The sequence below is a fragment of the Dermacentor variabilis genome, chromosome 9 (assembly GCF_050947875.1).
Source record: "Dermacentor variabilis isolate Ectoservices chromosome 9, ASM5094787v1, whole genome shotgun sequence".
Classification (NCBI taxonomy): Eukaryota; Metazoa; Arthropoda; class Arachnida; order Ixodida; family Ixodidae; genus Dermacentor; species Dermacentor variabilis.
Window position 1 is genome coordinate 90,191,393 of NC_134576.1, and position 25,513 is coordinate 90,216,905.

Sequence of the window (25,513 nt, forward strand, 5' to 3'; positions counted from 1 at the left end):
AGATGTGACAGCAGCAGAAAACGCTCTACGCCATCCCTTTGAGCCCTTATAGCACAAAAATTGTATGTTCAGGCTCAATCTTGAACACAATATCGTACACACTCCTGCAATAATTAGACTGTTGTTAGTTACGGGGGGGGGGCTGCTTTTAGGCGACAATAACTTATAGCCCCATAGCGAATTGTTAGTGGAAAGTTTAAGACATTTTCTTTGACAGCAGCCATGTGGAGAAACCACAAACAACATCCTCTACGAAAGTTGCCCTAAACGAATCAAATGAAAAAGAAAATAGAAAACGAAAACAACATTGTCTCAAGGAAAGCACACTGACAGATGTTGCGGGTTATTGATAGTCTGCGCAAGGTTATAGCGTGAAAATCAGAAGAAGCGACAGCTGCCGCTGGGGTACATGCGAGACCCGACGGGACACTTAAAGGCAGCCGCGAAATCCGGGAAGTGCATAACCGCCTTGTTGCATTGGTTGAAGAAATCACGTAGGCCACCATGACGGCCGCATTGGAAGTAGCAGAGTGCGATGTAGAAGATCTGCTCATTGGAGAACTCTTCGATGAGACGCTCTCCTTCAAGAGCACCGCCGACACTCTTGAGGAATGCGGCGTGAGTGGCCTCCAAGGCTACCACCTCAGGGAGGAAGCTGCCGTTGTAAGCCGGCGCGAGACACGAAGACCTCTCGCGAAGCGCAGCTCTGTACGATGCAAAGTTGCCGTCGTTTACGTCTGCGCACCGTCGCTCAACCATCACCGTGCGGCTAATGCGTTCGAGAAACCGCACCAACTGCATCGCAAACGAGAAGCCAAGTCCCGCGTAGTTCATGACTGCAGTGCCACCGGGGACATACAGCGGGAACTGGACAGCGCCCGCTGATATGGACACCTCACTAAGGGCTTGGTCGTAGCTGAAGTAAGGAAGTGAGCCACTCAGCGGACTATAAATCACCTCTTCGAACTCCGGCTCCGACTCGGTGACCTTCCTTATCGCTTGTCGGGACAGCTTCAGGAATTCCATCAGCGAAGTGGCGTTGACCGGGAAGTGAGAGTATATGCGCGTTATGGCTTCTTTCTCCAGGAACCACGGAGGAGGCCACAGACGAATTCTCACTCTTCGAAGATGAGCTGTGGCCGCAGCCTTCGTGGACTCGTCCAGCCAAGAGACGCCTTCTACTAGGGCGGCCGTGGTGCTGAGGACACTCTCGAGGATCATCTTGGCGGCATCCCGTGCCGACTGGTCGAGGCGCGTGAAGTAGTGCAGTGCTGCCGGCAAACCCGGATACGATGCCTCAACTTGACGGGCGCACACGTGAGGCAGGTAGATCGCGGTGCGCTCCGCGTCTCCGAAGTACTCCTTGGACAGCATCGGATCAACCAGCGGACCGTACAACTGTGCGAGCTGCCAGCCCAAGTAATCCATAATGTCCCGGCGAGTGAAGGACTTGAAGATAGCGTCGATCGCTTCGAGAACCGCAAGATCGCTCACGCTGATGTTGTCCGAAGGAGACACCTGGGCGCTGGGGATCACCTCATTTATCTCAGCGATCCACTCCTCGGATGAAATGTTGGCTGTGTACCTATCCAGCGCGGACATAACAAAACATGCGGGACGACCTGTCGGGTTTGTCTTGGCCTCGAAGATGTGCTCAAGGACGAAGCTTTGCATCTCCGCGGACCTCTCTATGGCAGCGTCGTTCGGCGCAGTGCTTCCGTTTCGGAATTCCTGGAAGCGGGAGTAGAAAGCTTGCCATAAAGCCTCATACGCTTTCGAAGTCGTCACACGCCTGTGGTGTTTCACGGCGAAGCTGATGGTTTCGGCCGGGCTGAGGTGGACAGTGCTGATGTGGCTGGTGTTACGCCGGTATACGCGAATGGTAAACCAGGTTCGTACCTGCAATGCAGGATCCGTATGAACGCAGGTCATAGATTCCTATTGACCTGCACTGCGCAAGAGGGTTTCGGTACCCTTTTTGTAAACGGTTATAGGCGTATAAACAGACTACCTGCCCGGCGTACTTCACTGAAACCTCATCACTTTAGCTCACAAAGAAGATAAATACACCTCGTATAACACCAGTACCTAATATCTTCGGTCAAATAGAAACAATTAGAGATTGGTTATTGAATAGACCTCATTTCTGAATCATGCTGTTCTCATTCCTAAGCCAACGTCTAAAGTCTAAGTGAGTACAAGCGTCATTTCGTGCTTTCCAATCGGAGAAATTACCGCTAAACTCTTTGGTGCTTCCAGTGGCCTCTGGAGCCGTCTATTAATAGCTTATAACATGGGCTGCTTCTAAATTTGTGCTTTACATAAACACTTCTCAAAGACAAATAGGTTCATGCAGTGAAATAAATTTGTATCTTGTTATCCACTCCAGCGCTTCCAAAACGCGTTCCTATTGGCTGATAAAGACCAATGACGGCTGACAAATGTAATGTTCATGTATTTCAATAAGGTTTATTTACTACCGTGATCAAGGCATGCTCTAAGCAGGGGCCCTATAGCGCAAATATATTCCATTATGTTTGTTTTCTATAGCTTTAGTTAGCCTTATGTGATTAGCCACACATTTATGGGCTCATGTCCACTTTGCCCTGGCGGTCAGGAAACGTCACAAAAACTGTGAGAACTCTCAATGATAAGACGACGCGCACACACTGATTTAGCATGACTGAGCCAAACGAAATAAAACTAATTCTTTCCAATTATGCATTTTGTCAACATTAGCCTTCCGCGATTGGTGAAAATGTTTCCGTGTGGCGTCAAAGTGGCACGTCTGCCTCACAGCGGCTTCAGAATGCCGCGCAGTGTCACCACGCGAAAGGGATGAGTACGCACTAAAGATGCATTAATATGCCGAACAAAACATTTTTGGAATAGCTGGAGACTAGGAGATGTGTTCCGAAAAGATTGGGAAATGGCTTCGCAGGGATGGATCCGGCGCTGTGTAGCATGAGCTGCGGCCGAGAATTAATTTTTCGCGTATAATAAATATATTGCGTGACAGTGTATGTACCCGAGTTATTTCAGGCACGTATACAACATCGCTCTGCGAAATATTCTTTCACCGAGAATCCTTGTTGGCGACATTTTTGACGCCCCGTTGCACACCGTCGCAATCGTCGACGGTGTGCAACGATGACCACATCAGGCTGAGTAAGGGGAAGCGGACCAATCGGAGACGCCGGTACCACTCTCCTGACCCTGTTATCTACTTGGACTACCCTAGCTCGACCTCACCGAAACTTTCTTCTTCTTCAGCCCGCTCCTGACCTATTGCCAGCCAACTAGAGCAAGAAATTTGTAGCAGTAAGCAACGCTATTCGCTTTGAAAAACGAGAGCCACCCCCTGTAAACGAGGAGAGCGTTTAATTGTAATGTAGCAACCACCCGCGTCACCGGCAGCTAGTCCTTGGCGGTTATGTAAATTTGAGGTCATGAGAATCCAATAAAATCAAAATGGAATAACTGTACTCTATAGCTGCCACAGGATCACACCCTACAGCTACCTTATTTTTTTTTATAGCTGGGTCAAATCTCTTAGTACATAGGGAGCCATGGCAGAAACGACAGAAAACAGCGGCTAGCCTTCATTCCACACACGGTGCCGATCGAGCGTAACATTGACAGGCTCATTCAAGTTTAGTTGGTGATGAGAACTGCGTCAAGATTCCAGGCAACTCTAAAGCAGAACAGCATTTGAAGGAAGAAATGCACATCGAAGGAGACATGGAATGCACTAGTCAATTACAGGCTGTCACACTAACGTCTTCTTAAAATACCTACATCTTTATAATGTACAACTTACAAGTAACAATGGGATTTCAATTTTGAAATAATCACAATGATTGCTAGATCTCTTTCCATGGCATCTTCCTGTAGAATTTCCTTGCCCCGAGATTACTGAAATTTTCTAGTTGGTGTTTCGAAGTACTGCGTTTATTCTTCGTAAAATCCGTAGATATGTCATGGCAATCTCGATGTAAATGGTTCCACTAAATTAAGCAGTTGGGCCCGATTGTAAGCGTTGTCTACGTATAAGGTCCCTGTCCCCATGATGACATGGTAGGTTTCGGTACGCACTCCGAAATCATAGGCTAGTCGCAGCAAGACTCCCAGCGGGCTGCCCTCGTCCTCAGGCGGGTCGGGCCAATTGAGGTGGACGGAGGCCATTAGGTTTCGTAGCTCTTGTATGCCTGGCACGCCCGCCTTGGTGTTGGGGTTTAGGCAAGCCCGTAGCATGGCTGCTGGCCCGTCAGCGACCGTGAATCCGTGCTTTGAGGCGTCCAGCAGGAGGCTGCTAAAGCCCTCGAACCATGCACGGATGAGCTGGGTGAAGCTTGACGTGGCGTAGTCTGCCCTTGTCCGTGGAGGAGACCACGCCGAGCAGGCGTATTTGCTGAAGTCTTCGCAGGGATCCAGAGATCGGTTCACCTGGCGATGGGGTGAAGCATCATTCAAGAACGCGTCTACGATGCACGACTTCGTTCCTTTAGAAACCTGCGCAACTGACTGCTTTCCTGGAGAAGTGTTGCTGCAAATGCACGGTTCTACGACAGTTTTCCTGCCTACTACAATAAACCAGTATCTATCTATCTATCTATCTATCTATCTATCTATCTATCTATCTATCTATCTATCTATCTATCTATCTATCTATCTATCTATCTATCTATCTATCTATCTATCTATCTATCTATCTATCTATCTATCTATCGATCTATCTATCTATCTACCTGTCTGTGTCTGTCTGTCTGTCTATCTATCTATCTATCTATCTATCTATCTATCTATCTATCTATCTATCTATCTATCTATCTATCTATCTATCTATCTATCTATCTATCTATCTATCTATCTATCTATCTATCTATCTATCTATCTATCTATTGCCTTTCTTGCTTTCTTTGTCTGTCTGTCTGTCTGTCTGTCTGTCTGTCTGTCTGTCTGTCTGTCTGTCTGTCTGTCTGACTGTCTGTCTGTCTGTCTGTCTGTCTGTCTGTCTGTCTGTCTGTCTGTCTGTCTGTCTGTCTGTCTGTCTGTCTGTCTGTCTGTCTGTCTGTCTGTCTGTCTTCTGTCTGTCTGATGCGCAAAAGAAATTGGAGGACGCTTAAGCTTCGCCGTTATGAGTGGAACGCGATAGCATTCAATGACCCCTGATTGGTTTTTGTGCTTTCCGGCAACGCCAGTTTATGTAACCATGACGTTTACCGGGAAACGCTGGCGGCGAACGCTACGCAAGAAGGCAAGCTTTCTGGTAGAAATGTGTTTGCGTGGGTCGACCTCCGGGGGTGGGGGGGGGGCTATTCTATGAGTCCACCCAGTGGCCTGTCCATTTCGGCCGCTGCCGATTGGCTACGGCCGCTCGTCTCCTCCTCTCTCGTACAGTTCCATTCAATCATCAGCTGCCGAAATGAACAGTCTACCAGCTGGACTCTTACAGAATACCCCCCCCCCCCCGTTATTGTTCCGCATTTTTATTATTTCAGTCTGATTTGAGCTAATACATTTGTTTTTGGGCTGCTGTTCTCAAAACTCCCAGGAATAACTTTGTAAAGATTGGTATACAATGAATTAGAAACTTTCGCAGTAGACGAGTGGTTGGGTATGTGTGGCTCCAAATTTGATTCGAAATTCTTTTCGCACCGGATGTGGGACGCTGGATGCTGACGCCGGATTTTATGTGACACGGGGCCCTTAGCGCTGTCGCGTTAATACGAGGCAGTGGCAGACGCCGCATAATCAAGGACCCTAGATAGTTTTTATGCAGCTAGAACTCTGAAAGTGCGCCCTGACCTTAGCAGACGCTCGTATTCCCATTTCTGACCTATCGAGATGTAGCCGCGCGGCCAGGAATGTAGCCTACGACACTGCGGAACTATAGTGAAGTTCAGGCGAATTGATTGATGCTATAGTCATGCTAACTTCTTTTGGTACTTCAAGATACCTGGACTTGATTCACTTTCACCTGCAGTAAGATATGCCCAGCGTATTTGTGGCAAGCATCAGAGTTGCAGAGCTGAATTCCTCGGTTCTCCGTGACCAAGGTCCATCTCGACACGATGAACAGCACCACGACGATGATCGCGAGCGCGAGTACGGAAGCCACGACCCACTGTCCCCGGAGTCCGAGCGTTTCTTGCACCCTCGCTTGCGTAGTCGAGTGGTGCACCAACGACGTAGAAGGAAGCGTGCCCTGCAGCCATTGACAAAGGGCATGGCGAGAAATGTGGTTTGAGTGGTTGATTGCTTTGTTCGTTGAGTGATTTATTACAGCATCAAAAAAGGCATTCATAACTAAATGGATAAGAAAACGAAACACAGGCGGGACCACAGGCGCATTAACTGTCTTGGAAAAGACACTGCGGTATTAGAGAAGGCGCACGTGAAGAACCACACACGCACATGCAACGCCCACACACATACAAACGCGCGCATGCACTCGTAAATACATACGTACATGCATGCAGACATGCACGCATACATACATACATACATACATACATACATACATACATACATACATACATACATACATACATACATACATACATACATACATACATACATACATACATACATACGTACGTACGTACGTACGTACGTACGTACGTACATACATACATACATACATACATACATACATACATACATACATACATACATACATACATACATACATACATACATACATACATACATACATACATACATACATACATACATCTCCGAAAATATATCACTTTCGTTTTTGTGCGACTCGAGCTCGCTCTATCTGGTTGTATACACTGCACTACGTCACTATCGCTCTGTTTAAAAGGTAACGGTCCAAATAAACTGTACACAAGCTCCGCCATTGCTCAGGACGCTTCAACTTGCTATGACACGTGTATTAATAGCGAACGAAACTCGTGCAGGATCACTGGATCTGAGGACCACCGACTATGTAGTCACTGACTATCGTCACTACAACTACTGTGGTGTGGGTTCTTTTGTACATCAAACCTCCGCCAGTAAAAAGTCGATGTCCGTCAGTTGCCTGCCCGCCTGCCAGCCAGCTACCATAACTTTCCTACATAGCAGTAATCTCTAATCAAGGCATCTGTTAGGGACGATGTTGGAACGTAGCACTCACCCTGCTCAGTCTGAACTTCCTCAGCTCCGCCATAGGCCAGGACATCTTCTTGATGTGCGAAAACCGCTGCCCAGCCTTGGCCTTCCTCCCCAAGCTCCCAGACGTCGGGCTCAGGGCTTTCACGTTCAGCACCAGCTGAGACTGGTGCGGGTCGAAAAGCAACTGAGAGAGGGACACAGTGGAGGGGCCCCGATCAGTCAATTTGGTAGTTTCAAAGATAGCGCACGACACAGCTTGCGACGATATCATCTAATGCGATTGATGGCTTGCCAAGCGTGCAGATCGACACTGCACTGTGGCGTACCAGTTGTGTGCCGAGTGAATAGAGGCAAGTGTCGGGCCATAAAGAAGTACAGTGCCTTGTACTCTTAAATGGAATGCGTACCTCTAAGGAACCTGATCTCTTTTTCTTTTTACCTCTGGCAGGTGTACTATTGGCCAGGTTTGCGGCAGATGAGTCGTCGTTGGTGACGCTGGCGCACTTCTATAGCCATGCGTTGTGCTTTTAGATAGATTCAATCGGCATTCATTCGCAGCAAGAGTGCGCGCAAAGTAAGAGTCACACACCAGATTGCTTCCTTTAGCAGGGGAGAACACTGTACGCCCTGAAAAGAGTATTTTCAATAAATTAGTTTTGCTTGTCTCACTAATTTTTTTCAGGATTTATGTGGTGTGGACGGATAGAAATCGAAGCATACGGAACTGATGGACACGTATCCTAGGATACCCCTAGTACGGACGCGGCACCACAACTAAACCTGTTAAGCCTGCGCGTGAGAGCGTACAGGTAATTCACCCCAATGAGTGGAAGACGTACGATATCATGCATAAGTCATTAACGTTACACCGAGGGTCATGCAGCGTTTCACTCCGCAAAAAATGTTGCTGTTTATTGCCCCAACTGAGAGGTGATGGCTAAAGCGTTGCGTGCCGAAAGCTTGTGGCTCATTAAGCGAAAACCATGATGCCTGCTCGGGTAAAGCTTTTCTTGCTTATACGGTAAGTACAGCGAGGGTGGGTGTGTTGCGAACGCCACGCACTCGACCACGTGGGGCTTGGACCATTCCGCGCTTATCCATGCGTGGCTTTGCCGTGTCCCGATAAAATATGGCCCGGGTGGTTGACCTCGCCCGGAGTCCTATAGGATATTTAAGGCCTCCCGGGTGGAAGCAACACGCTTTTTGGACCTTGGCCTCTCGTAGAAGCTTTCTTAAGGCACAAACGGACAACTGAGAGAAATATCATAAGAAGCCAATGAACACTGACGCCAAGGACAACACCGGGGAAATTACTTGTGCTTAAAATATGAAATAAAGAAACGATAAATTAATGGAAATGAAAGTGGATGAGAAAACAACCTGCCGCAGGTGGGGAACGATCCCAAAACCTTCGAGCTAATAGGCATAAAGGGAGAGAGAAATCGAGAGAAATAGAGAGAATAGATAGAAAGTCGCTCCAGTGCAAATGCAGCTCAACTCAGGAACACAACGGCCCTCTTAATATAGCTGAACTGCGGCCAGCACTTCACTATTGTATTATGACACCTTCAGGGCACGACCGCATAATATACGAAATGATCGAACTATAATGACGATGCTTTCGTTGTTCAACGCAATATGGGCAAGATGGTACGTTTCGTCTTCTTGGAGGGAAGCTATTATAATTCCTATCCTTAAGAAGAGAAAACCCCTTGTTTTCCCAGTAGCTTCTAATCGACAGCACTGACTACTCTCTGCAAGCTCTCAGAAAAGATGATCAACGGGCTCCAAATCAACTTCTCTAAAATCAACGATTACTCGATCCGTAAAGCGTGGTTTCAGAGTTGTCCAAGTTGAGCTCTTTACATAGCCTGGCAATTTTACTCTTTACCTTTATTTCCAATTTCCTAATCTCTACAAAGTTGTTGTTTGTAGCCTCTGTGGCCTTCTCATTGTACATTTCTCTAGGAAGTACCACAAAAGATCCCACTTTGCCTGCTTCCAAACAGGTTGGCCAAGTTGGCCAATTATATTAACAATGTTAGAGCTACAGCGCTAAAAATATATTTTAGTGCAAAGGCTCACAAGTCGAATGTGCGGTTTAGGAGCATCGTGAACGAAAGAGACGCGTGGCAGTTGTTACTTAGTAGGCGCATTCTAAAGGTGCTAAAATCTGTTAATGTAAATGACCCTTTTTCGACAGGCAATTCCCAAGACATAGTGCAATTTCTACGAAACAATCAATCCCTATGCAATGCGTTTTCTGTAGATGTTGAGTATGTATTTTAATTAATTCCAGATGATGTACTTTTTGCTGCATTAGAAATATCCATAGAAAAAAGCGGCGTCATAGCTTTTCAAAATGCAGCCGGTGTTACGCTTGATACCTTTCTGACACTATTAGAAGCCTATTTTCATTGTACTTTTATTTGCTTTGACAAACAGCTTTTCTTGCAAAAACGCGGCATTTGCATTGGTTCATATATTGCACCGCTGCTGTGCAACATATTCCTATTTAGTGTTGATCGCCTGCTCGATGAGTCCTTTAAACGGGACAGCAATTGAAATATTTTAAAGGTTTTTAGATATATGGAGGATTTTTTAATTTTTGTAACAGACAAGGTTGACTGAAACGCTACGATATTTTCTACATAATGCTACGGAATAGTATTTCTAATGATGAAGAGGCGAGCAGTAAGAAGACGACGACGACGACGATTGGAGGCTAGCGCAGGCTGCTGCCTCTTGGCCAAGTGCGGCGTATTACGTTGTATATATACTTGTATATAGCTTTACATCTGCGTCTTTTTACATAACAATAATTAAGAACCATAATCAAAGGGCTTTCGTTTGTGCATGAAGTGCCACAGTGTAACACGCTGCAATTGTTAAATTAAATTTAAGATTAACCTTTCAAGAAGGGCAAGCTTCTTGGCAACATTTCCCACGTGCCAAGAAAGGGCTGCTGCCGTATATTTCTCGTTATTCCAGAACTGTCAAGCGAGGAATTTCAATGCATCTGCTAGGAGTCCGCCCTCAGGAAACCGTGTACGCACACGATGCAGGGCTCGTTAGATAATCAGATCAAGTGACTTAAAGCAGCACGGTTCCCTGATTCGTGGGTTGCATCACTCGCCGAACCTCTCTTACGGAAGGTAAAAGGTACCATCGCCACAAGGGAGGAAGAAAGAGCCAGAACCGTAAGACCTGCAGTGATTCCTTATGTTCATAAGGTCTCCCGCAACCTCAAAAGGGTGGCAGGTGGGTATTGCGTACGCATTGCCTTTTCTGCCCCCATCAAATTAGTTCGACTTTGCCCGAGAACCACTCGCAAGGAGACTAGTTGGCGAGGCTGTGGCAAAGAACATGGCATGTCTTACGGGAAATGCGCCACGGGGCTGGTGTACGAAATTTCCCTTGAGTGCGGCAAGTCATACGTAGGACATACAGGACAAAGCATAAATGAACGAGCCAGGGAAAACGAACTAAATCTAATGAAAGATGGCGTGGCACATTTGCCAGCGCACTGCAAGGTCTGCATGCACAAACCACGTTTGCATGAGAATAATATTCGTGGTAGAAGCAGAAACCAAGGAGCACGTGAGGTAATGGAAACGTAATATATAAAAACAATCTGTGTGTCTTCCTTCTTTTCCGTTCTTCATAACTTGCGGCAAAAAACATGTCTTTTCGCAAGCACCAAGTAGGCAAACAAGCAGTTCAGAGGCAGTATGAAAATTTACACTATTCCCGTTTCTTCAAAAATAACGGTGCAAATATACTGCCTTTTTGTTCGACCGTTCGACCTTTTTAGATATGTAACAATAGAACTCAAGTTCCCACGGGCAAATGCCACCGTAAAGGTTCAGAATAACGCGACGGCGTGAGAAGGAATACGGGAAAGACAGAGGGGCTCGGCATTTGTCGCATTCTCCTCCCTTTCTTGTGCCGTCGAGAACTTTTACTACGTCCCACCAAGGGACCCGAATTGACAGGATGGCAAGCGTCGCGTACCTTGTCTGGTGACGCTGGGGAGCCATGGCCTCTTGCGCGAGTGCTGACACTCTGGACGCCTCCTACGCTCGGCGAAGGGCGAATCTCGCTTACGGCTTGGGATCCAGGGCTCTCGATTTCCTTCGGAGGCTTTCCTAAATTCGCAAGCATTTGCTGTTGCGCTTTCTTGTCAAGTCGGCCCTCCTCTCCAAGTGGCAGTGCCGGCGGATCACGGGGCCCTTCCGGCGAAGTAGACACTAGCGTTGCGACGGACTGGCTGGAAGCCGCAGCCGCGGTTCCGTGCTCGAGCCGCTGTTTGGCTCCACTGTCGTGAGCGGGAAAAGTTGAAGAGGGAGAAACCTTCGGCCATCCGGTCCTGCATGGACAACAGAAGGCGAGCAAAGTCGGTTTACCTGGGCGTTATTCGTGACCATGGAGAAAAAAAGAAAGCGTAGGAGGGAGCGTCACGTGACATTCTTAAAGCCCATACACAGAAAAAATAAAGATGCCGAGAAAATGTAGCCCCTCTGTCACATGATTGGCCGGTAGGCACGCGGTATTTTCCAGCCACCTATAGTTTGATGGCGTCATAGGTGGTTTCATCTCGCCTCTCCTGATATGCAAGACTGGTGGCGTGTGAATTGGTAAGAAAATATGTACCGCAGTTCAAGGTTCACTGCGACTGAATAATGAACCTTAAGGAGTTAGCGGGAAAGTTAGATCTTCGTCGGGGGTTCTGCATGGGCTTCCAACAACCCCCGGAACGCGAGTGCTAGTGTCCGTTTCAAGGAATAGCGGTCTCCAAGCGGTTGCCGGACATCCTAAGTTATTTTTTATTTCTCTTTTTGAGAATTTTAAATTGGGCGAAGCACGGGAAGTGGTCGAGTTCGCGCGTCCTTCGAGCTTACCTCCGCTCACCCTTGCCACTCGCTCTGCTATATAACAAGTCGGATCTCGCTTGGTCATCTGCTTCGGTTGTCGTCCCAAGTATAAAGACGGCAAATATTAGACAGAGAACCTTGATCAGGCGTGGTAAGAACAGAGGACGAAGGAAAACGAGTCAACCAATCATTGGATGAAGATAGCAAAATCGGGGCATCACATGTTTTGCGCGGCTCTGTGGTTTTCTAACACCGGGAATTCCAGTTCTGCTATGCTTTCAGATTTATTCATGACAGCAGGTAAGATCAAGTATTTCACTTTATTTTCTGAGCAGATACTCATTTTGCATGAGTAAACCAGTTGTGTGCAAGCCTGACTGGATTGACTCAGGAGCAGTGCTGCTCGACCCATTCGTCGTGACGACAGCCCATTTCCTGTCGGTGAAATATTATGCGAAGCATATTAACGTAGGTTTCGGGCCTTCGCGCGACGCCCGGTGGTGGCCACCATTGACCCTGAAGTGGGGTCACGTGACATGACGTCACGTGATGACGTCACACAGGCTGCAGATGGGGCCTCATATCGCGCCGTCGGACGTCGCCCGGCGGAGGCCTCCACGCTTCGGTTCGCGCCGTCACGCGCGACGCGGCGGTGGCGCCGCCATACTGCATCACGTGATATGTGACGTCACGCCAGGGATGAAGCGGCGCGCGCCCGCCGTCGCGTCAGTCTCTGGGCCCGCAACCGCGCCAGCGTCTTTGCGCCGGGCGTGTATGCGGTCAAGATGACTCCAAACGCTAAGGATACGCTAAGGTTAAGCCCAGTGGATGCGAAGCCTGGATGCGAAACCTTGCTAAGCCTCAAATTTTTTGAACTGAAGGGCTTTAGTGCGTCTTTGTCGGGCTTAACATTTTGTGTACTATTTGTCGACAAATACACCCAAGGCTAAAGTAAAGAAAAACAGGCACAGCCGTGATGTTTTACCAATTTTCAAGAGCAATGACGGCAAACGGATGCACGCACATAATGTTGTTGCGTTTTGATGCACCATTACTAAGATATCGTACTGCAGAAGGTTGAAGGTCTTTATCTGAATTTTGGAGCGTAGACGGCACCATAAGCTTAGTTACCCTGCTTGAGGCTTAGTTTCACGTGTCATATATTTGTCACGTGTCATATATTTTACGCTAAGTGTAGGTACACACCCTCCATATGCCATAAAAAAACTCTGGAAAAAGTGAGGGCACTCTAAGTTATTCACCGTCATACTTGTGTATACGAACTATTTTTGGTTTCAGTTGCATGCGCCGTAACGTCATAGTGCCACCCCGGCTCTTTATGGTAATTACACAGCATGAACTAGGGCTGCTTATGAAACAGTCGCTAGAAAGACGTGCAGGCAAACCATAATTTGACAAGACAATGAGACGCGAGGAATTTTTCGCCGAGTAGGAAGTTACGTTAATCGATATCAGTTACCAAATGCTGCAAATATTTGTTGAAGAGCTGAAAATATATAGTTTTTTCTGCCTGCGTAAACTTTGTCGCACTAAGCAATTGCGGAATAAGGGACAAAAACTGTCTCGAGATGACAACACGCTATTGCACTTGGAGCGACAGAACAACTGTTGCCGTCTCGTAGAGACGACCATGAGACCGCAATCCTGAGGTACCGGCAAAGGTACATCCTCAAATAAAAAACCTAGCCCGCCTCAAACCGGCAACATACAGTATTAACTACATATAGCAATAAGCAATACAGGATATACTATGCACAAATAATTAACACAGAGCAATGCGTTAAAAAATATCAAGCCATCTAAACGCAACAGGTTAACTGTGACTTGTTTCTTTAGGTATATTTTCCCCAAAAGCTTTGTTAAAACGTGTCAGACGTTACGTTCACTTCCTTGCTGCGAGGTTTTCGACACATATAGGCTTTATGAATGTGTGTATGGAAATCAAGCGTAGGCTGTAAATTTCGAAAGAGCGGGCTTTTCTTAAACTGAGGTTTGACTTCACATACCAGTGGCCTCTCGTTATCATAGCGTTAACGTCCCAATTTCATGGTCCATTATCGAATTTTATGGGCTGGAGGAGGGGGTAGTTTCGGTAAGTCCGAACGTAGTTCGCTATACAGGGGCCCTATTCAGGAAAGCGAAGATTATTGGACTAACATACGCACGCAAGAGCGGGCAGACAAACGCGGAGAAGCAACAATAAACGAGTGACTAAAGGAAGTTGCGACTCCCTGTCCTTGCGTCCTTACGATGGCCAAATATTAACCGAACTCCACCAGCTATAGCAGCATTTCAAGCACGGTTTATATTGGTACGAGCAGTTCGAATGTTACTGACGGCGTCGCGGCATCCTCCTTCCTTTCTTTGTTTTGGGCGTCTACAGTTCTCCCGGTGGCCTTGATCAGCCGCGGTTTAACGCGGCCAACAGACCCACTCGGTGTTCCATGGACGAGGCTCAGCTTCCTGGATTTCAGATCCTGCTCGTGCGGAGGTCGGCCGGAACTATGTTCGGCTTTGCTCGGAGGATGGTCCAGGCGGCGAATTCCGCGTTCATCGGAGACCAAGCGACCATCGGCTTTCGGTGAGTGCCCCGAAATGAGGTCCGCGTAAGTCGGACTGTCGCAAAACTTCGACGAATCAGTCGTGTCCTGGAATACGGAAGAAGAGAGGGGTTCTCTACGGCGAAGCTCTAATTCTGCTTGAATCCGTCGCAAGCGTGTCGAGAACAAAAAAGCATTCGCAAAACTCCGCATGCAGAAAAAGGTGTTCGGGAAAAAAAAAAGGAACCTGCGGAGATGTAAGAATATCCTAGCAACTCACGCGTCGACGACAGCGAATCTGTATAAGGGACAACAAGGACGAAAGCTGCGCCAGTTCGTACGTAAGTGCAGGTGAAAATTCAACCACACACAGCGTACTAAGCGAAACACACAACGTACAAAAAGGTCGAAGACGACGGCGTGAGGCTGGTCGCCTGCAGCATTGTCCCATCATCTTCCACCTTTTTGCATGTTGCGTGCCTCGCTGGATTTTCTCACTGAATCCGTATTATGACGTTCTCATACCCTTCAGAATTCGTAGCGGGTCTGGTTTTCTGACTACCCGAAAGCTACACAAGACTCTGCATACTCCCTGTCACAATTATCTGGTTCAATTTCTTCGCTGTATATATATATATACCGGAGGCTCTTTAAGTGATGTCACTGTATTGTTAACTTGTTCTACTAAACCCTCTTCTACACACCTAAAACGCATGTTCCTGCACCGTCACGACTCCACCGATGGCTGTCTCCACTTGCATGTTCCAACGGCCTTTTCACGCAACCTCTAAGAGGCACCGACGAAGGCAGCGTTGCAGTTCCTTAGGCGACATTCTCTACTGACCGCGCCGCCACAAGAAAACCGTTGTAGAACTCCATTACTTAGCAGTGCTCTAGAACTGTTTGAAATGCTTTCTACTCAAAACGTGAACTCATGAACACATTAACATCAAACCACTGCGTTGGAATACTCTCATACCCAAACAATGTTTTCTTTTTCGCGTGCAGCAAAAGTAAGAAACTTAATGAATTCATTTTCTGCTGCCTGATCAAGCTGTATTACAGTGTAATTGATGCAACAAGATTCCTACAGCAGTTTTTTTATCTGCTTTCCACGTGCTTCCACAATAGACACGGAATAGGTGTTAGATCAGGTGCAATGATTCCGCTACGTTCAGGGCAAACAAATAACGTGAAGAAAATGCTTACAGGTCTTGAATCCTGCATACCACAAGATACAAGACAATGCATCGGCGATGGGGCGATGCTGACATCTGGCTCCTTGAAACAAGGAGCACCATCAAATTTGTTTGGAACATACCTATGCAGTGTGCAGACGGCTTTATTTAATGAAGACAAGCAGAGTGCCTCCGCCTGATTTCAAATCGACCATGCCAGAACGCGCGAACACGTATACGTGACGAAGCCCATGTACCAGTGTAGCAGCAGATTGGCCAAGAAGGCTCGAGGGATGCACGGTGCCGAGAAAAGAAAGTGCACTATTGCAGTAGCAGGGACGCTCCAGCCTCACGGAAGTTCTTTGTCTGTAAAAATCTAGCTGCAACGCCTTGCATCGCGAGACTTGACGTGCATTCCGACACGGTCAGCAGAAAGCTTCGAAAACGTTGGCTGTCTGCGGCACCGGAGAAGATTACAAACCACGTTGCTTGAGAACAAGCTGAACATCTAAGAAGCTTTGAAAAGCAGCCTGGTGTTCGAATGTATCGCCTTATGCGCAACATCAGATTATTCTTGGGTTTCACTGACCAGTTCCAAACTGTTCGGAAATAGAGCAGCAATGTGGGCTTTTTGGGTAATGCGGGGCAGTGAACCAGTTGCAGCGCTAACACACGCACACACACGCACACACGCATGCACGATGCGCTGTGTGTGCATCCGCCGTTCTTCTGTCCACGTGCTTTTTAGCACTACGACGAGTTCACTGTTTCGAAATTCAGCCATTGCTAAACTTTTGCGGTCGAGCGTGACCGTAGGTGCTTCCCCAGCTTATAAAATGTGATGCGTCTTGTACAGAGACGATATAAACGATGCGTCGGCGCTTGCGCATCGGCTCACCGAAGAGGGCGCCCCACGGCTCGAACATCCGGTCTAGCCTTTTATTTTTTCATGGGCTGCTAGCGCATTAATTCAAAGCGTCTTGCCCGTTCGGCCGACTAAATCTTTGCAACAAAATCATGCGTGTGCGCAACCAAGTCAATGCTCAAGAGTACCGGGTGGCGAGTCCAGTTCATACGCTCTCGCCGGCTTTTTTTTTTATGTGTAGCTCCTGTTTACCATGACGTTGCGACATGATATCGCGAAGAAGACCGCCGTGGCACTGATCGATGGGCTAGCCTCACAATTTCTAAAATCGATGCTTTTTAGGAACCGTAAAGAGAAACACTCAAACAGTCTCCACTGCAAAATTACTGTTTCAACCGTTTATGTTAAATTCTGCATAATAAATTCATGGTAACGAGAGAAAATAGAGGTCAAATTTACATTCTTCTTTATGTCGAGCCGCAACTCCAGCTTGGTACGTCGGTGTGACGTCATAAATAATAAAATAGTTTCTTATCCTTGGCCCGTGGTAGCTTAGTTGGTTGGTTGGTTAGTTTGGGCTTAGTGGCAAAAAGGCAACTAAGGCCCTGCTGCGCCAATCACAAGACAAAAGGAAACGCAAGATTAGAGCAGGCAAACCTGCATTGCATTATAGTTCGTGGTAAATAACCAGTTGTCTCTAAAAAGTGAAACAAGTTATTAAATGGCACTAGCGGGTCATCTACAAGTAATAGGGCAGGGTGTAAAGGTATACTTAAATTATATGGGTTGTGTAAAAGCTTCCGTCGCTGTGTTTCAAACTGTGGACATGTTACAAGGATATGTATTACTGTAAGAGGTTGATTGCATTTTTCGCAAGTTGGCGGGTTTTCTTTTCGGAGGAGAAAGTCGTGTGTTAAATGTGTGTGTCCAATCCGAAGTCGACACAGGATCAACTCATAGAACCGTTGCTGGTGAGTGCACGACTTCCACTCACCAATTACGGGTTTAGTAAGATGTAGCTTGTTGCTTAAGCAATTGTCCCATTTCTGTTGCCATCTGGACGTCAAGGCCTTCCTAAACGCCATGATGCTGTCCCGATATGGAAGCGCCGTGTTTGTTATGTATTTGCGCGCTTCAGTCTTCGGCTGTGTTCCAATATCAAGTGAATCCATCTTTAGAAATAAAGATGGCAAAAAAATTATGCCCGAGCTGACACCGTCAGAATCCGTGACGTGGCGGCGCGCTGGTTCTGGAATTTCAATGAGGCGCCGCCATCCATCTTTCTTTATCTTTGTCTTCTTTTCCTTCTCTCGCGGTGAAGGTGGCATTTCTTGGTTTTGTAAGAGGCTCAAATTGATTTTAAAACGAAACGTTTTCACCGAATCCCAAGCACCTTTTAGTACGTATCTGGCCTCCAACGCTTGAACACCACGAACGCATGCTACGACAAACGGCTTTTGGAACACCCTTTCTCGAGGACAAGCAAGCGCGTAGAGACGCCTGGTGCGTTTAGAGCCACTAGAGGAGACTGACCCATGAGAAACACCGCGCGTGAGACATGGCACTATGAATCACTACTGGAACATCTCCCGAACAATATATGTACGACTTTAGTACACAGAGAATTATTAGACATGCCCGCTTTAGGGAACGCCCTAATGCGAGGAGGATGTGGACTTGGTTCCCACCAACGGCCTCATGTTTGTCGAGGCGCACTTTCCGAGCACCTCCAGGAGTGGTGAAAGAGTAGTTTTATACTTCAGCGTAATACGTCCTGGCAATTATTAACCGACCAATACGCTTCGAGCCGGCGATCACGTTCTTATATAAACGAATACCGCACACAATCTGTACGTCCAGGTCGAGATTAATTGTTCTAGAATAAATAATTCCTTCATATTTCTTTACATGAGAGTAATTTTGTCAGTGCGGCGCGGATTATGTATTAGAGTGGGAGTAGAAAAGCTACTCGCAATGTCGCGCGTAGGATGCTGCCGCGCTATCAAGGGAAGGTAGGACCGTGCGATGAATTATCAGTGGGCGTGTTTCTGCAGGAGATGCTACAGGTTTACGCCGTACTTGAAACTGCTATATACATTTTTTTAGCGCGTAACTTCTTGGGGCTAGGTACCCGAGGTAAACTTCTGCTCCATTCAACTCGGCCCTTCCGGTTTCGCGTCCTAAAACATCTCTACCGCCCTCTAGGTTTTAGTATGTGAATACGCCACCTTCTGTACGCTTCCCGCCACCTTCTTGTGCGCCCACGATCCTCCTAGGCGAAGTTTTATCAGAAAGCCGCCAGATGCTTACACAGATCCGGTCAAAACCGACACTATAAAGTGCCATGCAATGATTCCTGGAGGGAAATCTGACGCTAGTGACTACAACAGCTGCAAGTGTAGTGGTTATGCCAGCATGAGAGTGATTGTTAGTACATATATTTGCCCAAAGTTCATCTTTATGGCTTCAAACGGCTTCGCGACTAATTAAACTCAACATTTGAAATGATGTAGTTTCATGAATTAATAAATAAACACCAATAAAATTGTCCTAAGGCAGTATTCAAACACGTCTAGAGACGTCCGATATCGAAACCATTAGACCCTAGACGCATGCATCGACGAGCGCCATAGAACACCTTCATGCATTTCTCGTGGTCAAGCGAGCGTGTTCAGACGCTTGGCGCGTTTTTTATTGCGATAGCAATTACATGACCACTCCAGCCGCATTTCTACCGTCACCGTCGCCGTTGGCGCCGCCGTGCGGTTCCGTATGAGTGAAAGCGTGTGAGGGTGAGCCGGCGACGCGGTTCAATATCGCGCGCGCGATCGAGGAACTCGGCCCGGATGCATGCCCTCTCCTGCCGCGCGCGAGAGAGAGGTCAGGCGAGGGAATAGGGGCGTTCCTCTCCAGCGGCTCCTAGGGTGCCTCAATGTCCTCCTCGCCCCCCACTCCGTACAGAGTGGAGACAACCGCGGCGTCTCCTACGGCTTTGGCCCCGCGAATCGCGGACGCTGTAGCAGACGCCTTTGGCGGACGCCGTAGGGACGCGTTGCCGACGCTCGTGTGTGTTGAAAGCAATCTGTGACGTGGCCAAAGCGCTCGCCCGCGCGGGCCTCATCTTCAAAGCTTTCTACGATGTTTGCGCAGTGCGCGTAGTGCCGGTGGCATTGCATGCGTTGTGCTTTCGACGTTTCGTCCGCGTTGAAGCGAGAGACACATGAACGTCAATTCGCTTGCTTCTACCGCGATTCCTCAGTCTAAAATTTTGACAGCGAGTTTCCGTGCTCATCCAGCGAGATGTGTTCACGTTTGCCTGTGCGCAGGTGACAGCGCGCTGGTTAATTCAGTTAAACATGTTGGTGGTCTAGTTAGTTTGAATCCATGATAGAATGTGTAGGCGCGACTGAACAAATACGTAGAAAGAAGCAGACACACAAAGACAGTGCAGTCTCTCTGTGTGTTTCTTTCTACATCCTCGTTCAGTCGCGCTTACTCGTTATATCATTGTTAATTTAGTTATTATGCGCATGCTTACAACTTGATACGGCCGATAATACTACTATCCTTACTTCGTATAGCTATTCACTAATTTGCTACCGCAATTGGTGCTTCGCCTTTCAGGGTAACTGAATCTTTCTTTAAGGGGGGGGGCGGGAGCCTCATCAATGTGCAGTGAGCACAGAAGGGGGAGCTTGCGAGGGAAGGAACGCGCGGGAAACGCAAGCAACCGTAGAATTGCGTCTGCAACAAGGAGAGGTTTCTGAAGAGGACGCGTTGGAAAGAAGGCAAGCGTGGCGGCGGCCAAATTATGCGAGAGAAGGGGCCCTACAGCAATGTTTCTTTTGTATGCCAAACAGGAAATTGGTGATAAAAACAAGCTTACTGCGGAGATCGTGACATTGCGCGTCGAATTCCTTGAAGCTATTTATCTCTTAAAATACGGCAGCCTTGGTTTCAAGGGTGGAGCACAGGCTTCATAAGTAATGATTACAGAGAATGCAACGTGTTAATAATGCTACGTACTAATTGTTAAGGTATTCAGCAAGCTTAGACCAGAACGGTATGTACAAGGTGTAGGAGCACCAGAAAACGTTAATACGCTCATATACTGGGCTTCCGGAGTAGGGGTGTACTTGTCTCCGCGTTTTCGGAAAGCAAATGATCATACTGACCGGTGAAGCCGATGGAGGGAAATTCAATGCAGGAGATGTCGATGTAGGCCTCGGAGCAGGGGACCTCGATGTAGGAGACGTCGATGCAGGGGACCTCGATGCGGGGGACCTCGATGCGGGGGACCTCGATGCGGGGGACTTCAATGCAGTAGACGTCGATGCGTGTGTTGGCAAGCTGCTGTGCGGGGATACAGCGCCATGTGGTTTTCTCTTGTTCGACATCTTCGTGACCCTGTCCGAAGCATCATGACCTTCGATACTCTTCGCGCGTGATCGCGTGCCCGAAGTCTGACGCGATATCCCTACTGTAGGCAACTGCGCGGATGCTGCCGTTCCGGAGAGTGATGGACTTGCGGCATGTGAGGGGCCCTCCTCTCTGGTCGAGCCTCGCTGGTACTTGTCGGCTGAGGTGATATCTACCCCTTGGGTGGATCTTTCATCCGCAATCGTCGAGTCGTTCACAGAAGTGGTTGCGGCGGTTGCCCCGTCAGCATCGAGTCGCTGAGTGGAGCTTCCATGTTTGAGATTCGTTGGCTGCGCTGAGGGCTGTCCTTCTGCCACTGACGCTGGGGAGCCAAAGTTGCCTCTGGTATCGACGGGCTGGACAAGTCTCCTGAACGCCGTTTCGTGTGGTGCCTCCGACGGCCCAGGCCCTTGTGTTTCGCGCAAACCTTGTGGTCTAGACATGCCGTCCTGGTGTTGTAGATGGTGGCCATCTTCCGAGAGGTCTTGAGCGGACGAGCCAGGTCGGACTGAGGGCAACGTCGTGGGAAACGCTTCACTGGAAGTAGGAACGGCCTTGTCGTTATTCTTAACCGTAACCGAGTCTTTACTCGACGGCATCATTGCGAATGCAGTCGTAACAATAGCGTATTTTATGTTGCAGATGTCTCTCTGTCTATCTCTCTGCCTATACAGGGCTCACCAGTGATGTCCTACACACAGAAAAGTGCCGTCTGGAAAATGAGCTTGCTGAGGCCCCGTCTCCGTACTTTCTTTAGTATCCTCTTGGGACGAAACTTAAAGGCGTTATTATTGAAGCGGAAATGGGATACGAATCATGGAATGATACGTGCGACCATGCTGCCGTTTTCTTCCTCATGCGTGCTCGTGCCGACGGTGCGCGCGAGTTTCGGCGATACGCCTGAATTTTCTTGTTGTACGATGAAGAATTCTGCATAACACTGCACAATTATGCTTCATAGGTAATTACAAAAATATACCTTTCATTGCTTCAATAATAATCACAATGAATCTTTATCTTTTGTGCCCTAGTTACACGCAATGTGCTTATTTTTTCCAAAGGCTCCGCAAACAGGAATAAAAAGCAAACCGGCGTTTTCTTCCTTCTTGGACACTGCTTCTATCTGTCTGCTGTATGAAAATTTTGACCATTTTCATGAGGTCTTTTATTCTATACTCAAGCTCCCAAATAACTATATCACTGCTAACAGCATTTGGCGGGATCGAAACAATAATCATAGCATAATGTCGGTAAAAGAAAACGTCATACACAGCGTGCGCAAATGCAACCAGGTCAATATTCAATGCCTCTTTATAATATTTTTACTTTCTGTTAAATCTCCACCCTCCGTCTTTCTTATTTACATACTCGCAATCGTCCTTGCCTTCTTTTTTTGCAGCACACGCTGATTCACGCCCGCTCTTTTTCGGTAATAACATTACGCTATAGTCTGTAATGCTTGTGCCCAGCAGGTGATGTGCTGTTGTTTTAATGCGGTACCATTAAGGGCCCTGTGTCGGGGAGAATCCCGTCTCGGCGTCCTGCGGCGGCGGCGGCACTGGCAGCGCCCTCATTGGCGTCCCGTGAGCGAAAGTTGCCTTGTATCGTCTGTACGACCAATGCCTCCTTTACTAGATGCCAGCCGCGTTGTCCGTAAACTCGGTTCCTGGCCCTCTCCCTTTTCTCTCCTCCGTGAAAAGGCAACGAGCGCCACTTGTGGCCGACGTCAGCAACCTAGATCACGTGCTGCGGCCTCTGAGATTACCATGGCGTCTGTTGCCATCTCGGAGGCCCGCGATAACGCTCGCTAACAGACGCCCGCGCATATAAAGCGCCGGCGGAGCATTCAGCCGCCGCTGCCACATCCGCCGGAAGTTGAAAAGGCAACGAGCGCCGCCTCACGGAATTTATGCTGAACTAACTTCAACTAAGGGAACCGCCGCCGCAATGGGAAAGCGAGCAACGCGGCTGGCATCTAGTAAAGGAGGCATTGGTACGACGCTAAAGTTGTTCTATCACTAAAGTACTCGTACTTTGACTTACATTCTCTACAAAGTTGTTCCTCGGAATTTTGAGAATGACAGTCCACAAACAAATGTCATGAAACAAAACACCGACAACGCACGCCTTTTAGGTAAGTCTTCTCAGACTAAAATAGTTAAAGTGCGAAACAACAGAAACCTCAAAATGACGTAAATTTCTGGCGCGGCTGTGCACTACCTCCATGATCGCGCCATGTAAGACGGAGCAAGCGTTTCTACCAGATAGCTCGCCTTCGTTCATAGGGTCCGCCACTAGCGTTTCCCGGCAAACATCAAGGTTACAATGCTGCAGTATTCGGGAAGCGTGAGAAACAGTCAGGCATCTTTGAATGGTATCGTGAATGAATGAATGTGTGGGTTTTATTGGCGCAAGGGCCAGAATGGTATCGTGTTCCGCTCTTAAAGGCGAAGCTTAGGCTTCCTCCAAATTTTTTCTTCATAAGAAGCTTGAAGCTGTGGGCTTCGGAGGACGCTTTTATACATGGCTATCCAATTACGTCGAAGGACGGCAGCTTTGCATGGCAACTCCAGAAGGTCTAACACCTTGCTATGCTATTAAAAAAAGGAGTTTCACGAGGGGCTGTTCATTCACTTGAAAAAGAGCCTACCAACTGGAGTAAATTGGACGCTGTACGCTGATGACTTCTGCATACGGAGTCCATCACGATCTCGTCGATTAACTTAGCAGCGACTACAGGGAGCCCTTTTTAACGTGTAACGGGAGGGGCTACATTAATCATCAGAGAAGACCATTGCTATGGCCTTTACTTGCAAGTGCGTGGATGGCTACCCACTAGATACTTGGGGGTTGAGCCCTTCCCTAGGTAAGGACACAGCGCTTTCTCGGTGTCTTCATCAGTCATAACCTCTCCTAGACACCGGAAGTGAGCATGTTACGGGGGAGAATCTCCGGCGCATCCCAAATTACTCGTTTTCTTGTTGGACTTCGGTTGGTAGCGATTACCGGTCCATGGTGATGCTTCATAATGCTTATCTTTAAGGTCACTTCCACTGTCGCCATCATATCCTGAAGCCACTTTCCCCAACTAATCAGGAAATCTTGGATGCGGCACGTAACAATAGCCTGCGTGTTTGTCTCCGTCTTCTGAAGGGTTCTTCTTGTACGGGGACATTAGCTGAGGCTCAGCGTTTAAGTGTTGACCTGCTGCGAATTCAGCAAATGACCCGCACACATATAACGCACATAGTCCAAAAAAAGAATCAGTTCTTGAAGAATATCGAAACGCAAAACAATTCCGGATTTGGGCAAGCTGTTGGCGAAATTCAACTTATTATCCCCAAACAGGCACCACCGATCATGCCACTTCCCTCCGTGGATGCTGGTTCCTCTACACAATCGAAATTACATTCCTAGAATAGAGTCCAAGAAGAACATGCCTCAAGCAGCTATATTACAGGCACCACTTGCCTACATGAGCGTGAAGCACTCTACTACGAAGCACATATTTACTAACGGTTGCTCTACGCAACGGAGCTCTTCATGAGGTATTTTCATTCGTTCCACAGACCAGACATTTTGATAGCGTTTAGATTGCGTAACATCATGCACACCGTCTTAGCTGTACGCGATGAAACAGCGCTATAATACGTACTATGGCAGCTTCCACAGAAAAACACAGTCTTCACATGCTCTAAACCACCGTTGCAATGCCTTCACACGACAAGCACTAAATCAGGCAATTAAATTCTGGTCCTGGACATAGAATCTACGCCACTTGGCATCTGAGGCTGGACATGTGATATAATTTCAGTGTTCTCCGGGACACTATGGTATCATAGGTAATGAAAAGGCGGATGAGGCAACATACAAAAAACATGATCACATAAAGTTTATAGAAGTGTTTTTCAGTTGAAGTAAAGCTTCATCGACATGCATTCAATGAACGACGTAGAAGATATCTTCACGTTCAAACAATTGCAAGTCTTTGTTCAACATCGAGCCAGAACTCCAATCAACGCTACTAAAATGTCTGCCACAGCATCCGGAGACCCTCTATCGCCGGCTTCGACTGAACGTCGCGCATACGAACAACCTTTTTTCGCAATAATCAGACTACAAATCCATGGTGCGACAGCTATAGTGCGGCGGAATCGGTAGAACATATCTTGGTCGAGTTTACAGGTTTCAGAGACGAGCAACATCAAAGTAAAATGAACATTAAAAAACTCGACCAAGGCTCCTTGACATTGACGCTGATGCTAGGTCCCTGACCTTGCCCATCAAAGCAGTGCGAAGCCCTGGACTTCTTGTTTCTATACACTGGGTCAATTTGTTTGCTGTCTAAACCATGACTCAAGCACGTCATCTCATCGAGAATGAGTTCATATTTTTTCCATTTACCCTCTACATTCCTCGCATCGGACACTTACCCTGCTGCTAATAAAATCACACAGCGTGCATTTCTTTTCCTTTCTTCTTCTGCCCACC

The 25,513-nt window shown here is 47.6% G+C and overlaps 2 protein-coding genes across 2 annotated transcripts; both read right to left on the reverse strand.

Annotated features, from left to right (window-relative positions):
- Positions 1–378: 378 nt before the first annotated feature.
- Positions 379–1,674, reverse strand: LOC142558434 (membrane metallo-endopeptidase-like 1). The gene has a single exon (XM_075670570.1). It carries the CDS (start codon positions 1,672–1,674, stop codon positions 379–381), a length of 1,296 nt encoding a protein of 431 aa, XP_075526685.1.
- Positions 1,675–3,937: 2,263 nt separating this feature from the next.
- Positions 3,938–21,621, reverse strand: LOC142558435 (uncharacterized). Its single transcript, XM_075670571.1, has 8 exons — positions 21,085–21,621; positions 20,779–20,956; positions 18,841–18,875; positions 14,358–14,668; positions 11,140–11,494; positions 7,148–7,309; positions 5,981–6,208; positions 3,938–4,446 (listed from the first exon to the last, which is right to left on the reverse strand). Exons 1-8 carry the CDS (start codon positions 21,619–21,621, stop codon positions 3,979–3,981), a joined length of 2,274 nt encoding a protein of 757 aa, XP_075526686.1. The 3' UTR covers positions 3,938–3,978.
- Between the last annotated feature and the right edge of the window lie 3,892 nt (positions 21,622–25,513).